Source organism: Oenanthe melanoleuca, chromosome 20 (assembly GCF_029582105.1).
Source record: "Oenanthe melanoleuca isolate GR-GAL-2019-014 chromosome 20, OMel1.0, whole genome shotgun sequence".
NCBI classification, from domain to species: Eukaryota; Metazoa; Chordata; class Aves; order Passeriformes; family Muscicapidae; genus Oenanthe; species Oenanthe melanoleuca.
The window spans coordinates 7,586,208-7,594,909 of record NC_079353.1 but is presented as its reverse complement, the minus strand read 5'-3'; the positions used below and the strand labels follow the sequence as shown (position 1 = coordinate 7,594,909).

General features: G+C 51.8%; 1 protein-coding gene across 1 annotated transcript; it reads right to left on the bottom strand.

The window, feature by feature from the left end:
* Nucleotides 1-893: 893 nt before the first annotated feature.
* LOC130261155 (BPI fold-containing family B member 4-like) lies at nt 894-8,457 on the bottom strand. The gene is made up of 12 exons (XM_056507078.1): nt 8,430-8,457; nt 6,647-6,755; nt 6,245-6,376; nt 5,682-6,138; nt 5,179-5,283; nt 4,580-4,726; nt 4,205-4,268; nt 3,530-3,590; nt 2,806-2,897; nt 2,680-2,722; nt 1,929-1,984; nt 894-1,761 (listed from the first exon to the last, which is right to left on the bottom strand). The coding sequence occupies exons 2-11, from the start codon at nt 6,738-6,740 to the stop codon at nt 1,953-1,955; spliced, it is 1,227 nt and encodes a 408-aa protein (XP_056363053.1). The 5' UTR covers nt 6,741-6,755; nt 8,430-8,457; the 3' UTR covers nt 894-1,761; nt 1,929-1,952.
* Between the last annotated feature and the right edge of the window lie 245 nt (nt 8,458-8,702).

Here is an 8,702-nt window from a genome sequence, read left to right as displayed (position 1 = left end):
TGCAAGAACCTCCAAGTTTTTCAGGGGAGCATTGAGCCATCAGAAGATGTGACCAGGAGCCCTGGTCCTGGCAGCATCGTACCAGGAGGATGCTGGCTGCAAACTCTCAGCTAACAGCAGGACTCCCCTGTGCCTGTGGGATGGGGCTCTGGGTCCTGGGCATGACCAGAGGGTCCCACACCGGGCAGAGGCAGAGAAGAGTGTAGGTGCTGCCCACCAGGAGTGCCCAGCAGAGCCAACGTGGACACTTAGAAATGTTTGGTGGCACCCGGTGCTATGCCCATGGATCTGGAGGCTGCAGGGCTTGGGCATTTCTCACCATGCAGCCTCTCTGTCCAGGGGCTGTGGCACAGCCAGCCCTGGGATGAGGTTTGATGTCAATGCAGCCAGCAGAGAGCTCATGTCACCAAGAGTTTGCTGGCTACTGCCACTGCTCTCCCCGGGGTCCTGGGGGTCCCAGCCCCAGCCTGGGGGCAGCTGTCTCTCTGTGCCCCCAGGGATGTGTTTGTTCATGTCAAACAGCTCCCAGCTCACTGGCATCAGGCAGGAGCAGGAATACACACTAAAGGAACCAGCAGCTCAGGAACAGGGACAGAATAAATCTGCATAAATACAAATGAGGGGAATATTTATTTGCCACATTGACCACATTTCTATAGCTACTTTAAGCTGTGAGAGTGGGGGTCTGGCAGCCTGGGAAGGGTTTGGGCTCCACTCAGGCCTGGCTCTGGGGCTGCAGCCTCTGTGGTTCCCAACCTTTCAGCAGACTCACCTATTCAATATTCCTCACATGTGAGTTACTCCTGTAGCTGATGGGAGAGATAAATAACAAAACCCTTGCAAATGCAAAAATCCTTTGGCAGTTTGGAAAGGAACCAAGTCACGTGCTGAATGCAGATGAAGAAAAATAGTTTTTATTGTAAGGAGTAACAGAAGGGTGTGAATCTGCCTCAAATCCACCTCACCCACAATGCAGCACATCCAAATCCACTTGGAGATTACAAGGCAGGATAGTGTTCACTCTGATCAGTTCAAAGCGTCGCTGTTTGGGAACAAATAGCTGAGTGTGCGCCTGGATTAGGCTGGGGGCTTTTTTGCCTCTTTTTCAGTATGAAATCACTGGAAACAGCAAAAATCCCTTTTGAAATGGTAAGCCAATCAAGAAGCAGAAGGAGAGAAAAGACAAAGTGTTTACAGCTCATTGAATTTGTCCCTTTTCTTTCTTCCCTTCTCAGAAGGATTTGTGCACTTGGTGCAAACTCATTAAATTCCTGAGGGGGTCAAACCCCTGGCTGCATCCAGCACCTGGAATGTCCCCTCTGTGCTCAGCCATTACCTGGCCTGAGCCCCAGCCCAAGGGAAGCTGGGGTGGGCATGAGGAGAAACCAGGGATCAAGGTCATCCCTTCATCAGTGAGTGCCATAACAAGTGGTTTGTTGCCATGACAGCCAGGAGGAACACAGGCAAGACCTGAGCCTCCTGCCTTCACACAGTGTCATCAACATGGCTGATTATTGACATGGCTAATTATCAATATGGCTAATTACCAGCATAGCTCACCATTATCAATTGGCACAGGTTATGATTGGCACAGATAAATCTAGGCTGGACAGAGACACCAAAATCTGAGAAGGCTGAAAGGTACAGCAGAAGAAAGAGTCTTTTCTTGGTTGGGTTTCTCCATTTTCCTATCTATTCTCCACCTACTGAGTCGTTTTCCTCCCTTCCCTCCTTCTCCTTGAGAATCACCTGCAGGGGCACCTGGAGGGATACCAGAGTTGAGATTTTAGGCAGCTCTGAAAGTGACCCCTGTCACCTCCCATACCAGGTAGCAGGGTCAGGACTCTTCTCACCCAGCCCAGGTACTGGCACCGGCACAATCAGCAGCAGAGCTCTGAGCCAGGTCCCAGCCAGCAAATCCTCCTTACCCCAGGGTGCTGCCAGTCCTGCAGCTATGGATTGATCCCAGGATCGACACCTGCGGCTGGGGGGAGACACCAGGTCAGTGCACCGCCTTCTCCACGTCCCCAAAGCCTGACAGTCCCCTGGTGTCCCCCACCACAGCACCAGGCTCGGCAGTGCCTGATGAACCATTGTCCTGAGAGCCCCTGGCTTTATGGGCAGAGTTGATTTAGTACCCTCAGGAATACGGCTCTGGGGAAGCTGGGAAGACTTCCAACTCTTCCTTCCCTTCCCTATATATTAACTTTCCATGCATATGAAGCTGAAAGCTCTTCCAATCACCTCTGCAAATATTAATTAATCCTTGCAGCATCTTGAGGACCATTATTCACTCTTATTAAGCAAATATTATTAAATCCTTTTATAAGAGGTGAAGTGACTTTTCCCGGGCTGTGCAGGGCACAAGCAGCAGTGCACAGACTTCCTCTTGCTACTGTATTCCAGAGCTGCCACTGCAGAGGGGCGAATCTGCTTACATCTGAGCTGGGGGCTGTGTCTGAGGACCAGGGACCCCAACCACCCCCAGCACTGCCCTGTGAGATACAAGTGCTCTGTGGGACTGTGCACAGCACCTGGCAGCTCTGGCTGCACCCCAGAGCCATAAGAACCCTCCCCACTCTTGGCTACTACTCAGGACTGTGTCCCCCATTGCAGCTGCCCTGTTCTGCTCACAGGCACCAGTGGGGATCCCCGTGGCAGCACTGGGGTTGGACTTACTCTGAAGGAGCCAGTCGATGAAGGTGCTTGGGAATGGGGAATTCTGCAAAGAACAAGGAGGTAAAAGTGGAGGGAGGGCAGCAGTGTGGGGACATGTGATGGAAAACAGGATGGGACATGCTCTACCTGCAGATCCAGCTCCACATAGTGCCCGGCTGTCACTGGCAGTTTGGAGAGGGCAGAGTAGATTTTCCCCAGAAGCCCAAAGGAGATGACACCTGGGGAGTGGGAGAGGCCACCAGGGCTGGGCAGAGCTGCCTGTGGGTCACTGCTGGAGCCCTGTGCCCACCCAGAGCATCTGGCAGGGGCTGGGAGAGCACTGTCCTGCCCAGCAAGGAGATCCTAGCAAGATTCCTATAGATCTCAAACTCCCTGGGGTTCAAAGGTTCTCATGAGAGCTGCTGCCCTGGAGCTCCCAGGTGCAGATCCCATCACAAGGGAAGGGTTGGGGGTAAATGGGGAGGGACAGTTCTGCTTTCAGTGGAGCAGCAATTGTGTGTGAGGTTTGACATGAACAGAGCTGGGCAGGGGAAACCCTCTGGTTCTGTGGGGCTGCACCTGGGGATCCTGGCGCAGCCAGCTCTTAGCAGCAGCTTGGGTCTAGCCCTGGTTAGAAAAACCCCTGTAAGAAGAGTGGGACTGTGGTGTCTGGCAGTGGTGGTGAGCCAGGACTGTATCACCCACAGCAGCTTTGCCAGCAGAGAAAAGCTGCTCCTGCTCCATGCAAGGATACCTGCTTCCACAGCTCCAGCTCTCCTGAAGACACCTGCTGCCCATGGAGGTGGCCAGACACACAAACCCTGAATGCCATTCTAAAAGTTAATATTGGAAAGAAAATGTAATGACTTACGGTTGAGGAATTGCAGATTAATGTTGATGATGCTGACCCAGATGTTCACTAACGGGCAGAGCTGCAATGGCAACAAGTGGCACAGTCTCAATGAGAGCACTGTGGGTGCAGCAGCACGTTCCCCAGCACCACTTGAGTTTCATAGATTTAAATCAGGATGGGACAAACATCCTGATTTCATCCTGGGATATAGTTCTAACATGGAAAAACAGCTATATAATTTGTTCAGCCCCCTTCTCAAAATGACACAGGTTCTACTGAACAAGGTAAGAGATCCTTCAAAAGGCCCCTTTGCTCTAAATGGGGCTGTTGCTTCTGCTCATCCCCACAGGGAGCAGCTGAGTATAAATTACCCTGTAACATCGCATGATGAAATTGAAATTACTCTTAACAAATAAATTCTAACTGAAGGAAGATCAAGCAATTTTGTGCAACTCACTACAGGCTACAGGCATGTATCTGTGCATGCACAAATATATATTGTGTATGTATGTGTATATATATAATACATATTGTTCCTGCCAAGGGCAGGGGGATTGGAACTAACCTTTGAGGTCCTTTCCAGTTCAAACTGTTCTGTGATGTGTGTATGTGTAAATCTACCAGGCAGTTCTGGCAGGAGCACTGACTGCAGCTGAAATACAGCTTCACAGCAAGGAATATTCAGGTACTCACCAACGCAGGAACAAGGGACTTCAGAGACTTGTTCAGCAAGCTGCTCACCAGATTGGTGAGGAGGCTGGGGAGGGAAAAGGCAGACAAAAATTACCAGGGAAGTTGTCAAAACCCAGGACTTGACATCAAGAAAGAACTAAGCTCCTCTTCTCGGCTCAAAACTGAGCTCCTCTGTAGACGAGCCCCCTCCTCTTCTCTTATGTTAAGAGATGCTGCAAGCCCAGAGCTCCCCCAGGCTTCAGCAGGAATTACAGATGCTTAGGACTTTGCTATCTGAATCCCAAAATCTGCTTGTTATGCTGTCAGTTCGTGCCCAGATTTGAGACTGAAGTTCTGCCCCACTGCTGACTTGCAGGGGCTGAGCCCCACGCTCACCCCTTCCGCAAGCTGACGCTGAAGCCGCCAAGGAGGTTGTTGCAATCCTTAAGCACCAGCTTGAGGTCACCAGGGGTGTCCTGGGTCACAGCAATATGTGATGTGATGTTTGCTTCCACTGAGGATCCACTCAGAAACTGAAAAATCCTGGAAAAAAGGAAGTGATGTGGAAGGCTATGCAGGAAGCCAAAGCAGCACAGGAGAGCGATGCCTGTGGCAGAGCCTCAAGCACAGCCTTGGCTGGGACAGTGCTTCAGTTTTGGGAGTTCTCTCAGCCTCCTTGTCTGTAGCAGATCACAGACCCATAGAACCATGTTCAGGTTGGAAAAGACCTCTAAGATCCATAAGTCCAATTATCAACCTGTATTCACTAAACCGTGTCCTCAAGAGCCATATCCACATGTTGTTTGAACCCTCCCATGGATGGTGAGTGGCTGTGGATTGAGGACAGCTGGAAATGGTTCCAGAGAGAGTCAGCAGCACAGCTTTCCTCATCACCATCTTGCTCAGTGTTGGGGATGTTTGTCCAGCACTCAGGAGTGTCCCATCCTCCCCAGTGCCCTCAGGTCCCCGTGGCCTTGCTCCCCAGCCTCACTCACCCTGGAAAGCGGAGCACCAGCTTCGAGTATAGGTTCAGCACCAGCTCAGTCCCATGAAGGACCTTCCATGACACTCGGGCGTTCTCGAGGTTCAGCACCTTCAACCTGGGGGTTGACACCAAGCAAACCCACCCTGAGATGGCAGGATCAGTAGCAGCAGATCCTACAGTCCCATCTCTTCCTGCTCATTGTTTGACCTGGGGATATTCCTAGGTAAAAATGGAGGTGGGGAAGGATCAACTCCCACTCTGCAAACAGCCAATCTCAAAGCTTGGTCAAGTTTCTCTAGGCTATGTCCTCCTGAATCTCAGCCACTTCCATGGCAGTGTCACACCACTCTCATGGGTACGACTTTTCCCATTTCTGGTTGGAATTTCCCCTGCCACAGATTCTCATGTGAGCTGCGAGCCCAGGACTGGTGGTTTGTGTGAGGGGGAGGGTCTGATCCCCTGGATGTTGTGGGTCCCCCTGCAGTGAGCCCCACTGTGGGGCTTCTGACTCACCAGGCGTAGCGCGTCATCTTCTGGGAGGCTCCTCTACCCAGCAGCCCTCCTGCACCCAGCAGCCCTCCTGCTCCACCCAGGAGTCCTCCTGCTTCACCAAGAAGACCATCCAGTCCAAGCAGACTTCCATTGCCAAGGAGGCCTCCTTTTCCCAGCAGCTCTGTGCCGAGCAGACCTTTCTCTCCAAGAAGGCTGTTATTGCCAAGGAGGCCATTGCCGAGGAGACCATTGCTGAGGAGACTGCTGCCAAGTCCTTCCCCACCAAGGAGGCCTGTTCCAAGTCCTTCTCCACCGAGGAGGCCTGTTCCAAGTCCTTCTCCACCGAGGAGGCCAGTTCCAAGTCCTTTCCCACCAAGGATTCCTGTTCCAAGTCCTTCCCCACCAAGGATTCCAGTTCCAAGTCCTTCCCCACCAAGGATGCCTGTGCCAAGCAGCCCATTGCTGCCAGGTTGTCCTCCTGGAACAGCCAGAACTTCATTACTCTCCTGTCCTTCAGCACCCAGAAACCCTCCTCCCCCAACCCCACCCTGTGCCGAGGACCCCAGCTCTGCTGGGTTCATTACCTGCACCAAGGGCACCTCCACTTTCTGCTCCACTTGGACTTCCTTTGCCCAGGAGGCCAGTGCCAAGCAGCCCACCTTCACCTGTGCCAGGCAAACCACTTTTTCCACCGATGAGACCAGAGCCAAGCAGGCCTGCACTAAGAGAGTCCCAGTTACAGATTGGACTTCCACTCCTGGGAGGATTTCATGGACAGGAAATGTTGGTTTGGCCACATTAGGGTGCTCTGCTGGTGAGGTCTCACTGGGACCCCTGAGCATCCCTGAACAAAGTTGGGTTTCCCATGGAGCTGGCTGAGGCAGGAGGCAGCTCCCTGATAAGCAGGGGGATATACCATGAGCCCAAAATGGCACAGGACTGTGCTGTGACTCTCCCCTGGAAACACAGAAAATATCTGAACTCACCACTGCTGAGCTGTGCTGGGTTCAGCAGGTTGAGGAGGCCCTGGGAAGGGGGCAGGAGTCCCCCAAGAAAGATGAGACACCAGAAGGGTGGCATGTCTTGGCACAGCACCTGTGGAAAGACCCACATCACCCCAAGCATCAGTTTCACGCAGGTGCTGAAAGCCTGGGCACTGGTCCAGCTCTCCATCCTTCATGTGCACTGCCCTGGGGTGGTGAGGAGATTCCTCCTGGACATGCAGCCTCCAGACACCATTCCCCCATCCCAGGAGGCCAGCCCAGACCTGCAGCCCCCTTTTTCCACTTTGTTATCAGGGAGCAGCTGAAGCCCAGTACCACACTGCTCCAGAGCCATCAATGTCTCCATGCCTGCCTGGGCTCCCCCACTGCAGAGCTGGGTGCCTGACACTGCAGGGAAGTAAAAATGCCATTTTAAGAGCGGAAGAGGGATGGAGATTAGGCAGGAGGACCTTGTACTGAGAGAGACGGATGGTTTCCAACCACTCTGAGATGGCCCTGAAAGAGGAACACTCACAGGGGCACAGCTGAATAAAAAATGACAAGTGTCACAGTAGTGTCCTTCTGCCCGCTGTGAAGAGCACCCTGTGTTATTGAAGTTCAAAGCACGGCCAGAATCAGACTTACATTCCCGTGGGCAGGTTGTTTGTTTTTCTCATCTTGTTCCACTCAAGCTGTGAAAAGAGCCCGTTTTCCCTGTGTTTGATCTGCCCCCAGCCAAAAGAAAGTACCTTCAAGGACCTTCTGTTCCTGCCTGAGCTGGGCTTCTCAGGGTGACAACGCAGGCTGGGGAGTGTTTGTTTATGCACAGCAAGGTGTTTGCAAAGAAATGAGAAAATTGCCTCTCTGCAGCACTGCCCGGGGTCCCTGCTCTAGGAGCACCTTCCTGGACAGCCCATGTCCTGGACAGACACCTCAGCTTGTCCCTTCTGAGAAAAACAATGTACAGGGTGCAGATTGCAGAGCTTCAGCACTGAGAAATAACATTTTTAGGTCAGACTGAACAACTTCTTTATGTCTTCCAGATACTTTAAAAAAATCCCTCTATGACAGTTCTTGGCACAATTAAATTAGACTTTAATTCACTCGACTGTCTTTTACATTTTCCCTTTGATCAGCACGTAATGATGCACAGCTCCTGTAGCTGTGATTATTGAACAGGGGAGAAGGAGAGAGGCTCGAGCAGCTTCTATTGAAAATTGTGTCAAATAAAATCAGTGGGATTTGTTGGAGGGGCTCTGAAAGACGTGTGCAGCATTGCAAAAGGGTACCAAAATGGATGTCAGGACTCTTAGAAGAGCTCTTAGAGAGAATACGTGACCATGCAGGCACCTATCTCTGCAGTTATCAACAATATCTACCAGGGTGCTGTTCCTCGGTCACACACATTTCACTGAGCCGAGCATCTTGCACATGCAAAAGGCACGTCTGGCTTTGCAGATAAACACTTATTTTACACCAGCTGAGATGAGGTCTGGAGAGCTGAAAATTGCTCTGAATTCTGGTCACCAAGATCATGAAAAAACTCCCAGTCCTTTCTGCCAGCTTAGTCATTATCACAAACTTAACAACAACAGGAATAAACGTGGAATTTAACAAGCGGGAGCTCTGCTAGCTTTAAAAATTAATTTTCATAAATGATTAAATGCTGCTACAGAAATCAAAGGAAAGCATCATTAAAATTCCTGCTTTTCAAGCTGGGTTATGCTGTGCTGTAGGTCGCCTGATGGAGCTGGCACAGTGGCCAAGGTCCTTCAGTGCCACTTACCTGGACCCTTTGATGCTGAGGTGGAGCTGCCCGTGGTCACGGCTGCTGGCAGCTGCTTTTATATACCCAAGCTGCAGGAATGAGGAAAGCCAAGGAAAGGATGGAGCAGGGAGAGTTCCCTTTTGCTGGCTGTGAAGTGTGACCCCTGCACCAGCCTGACCCTGAACACCACACGTTGCTGTGGCCAGCAGCGCCCAACCAGCCCAGCAGCTCACCCCTCACCCTGGGGGTGGTGCCCACCAGCTCTGGGCAGGGTCCCAGGGTTGGTTCAGT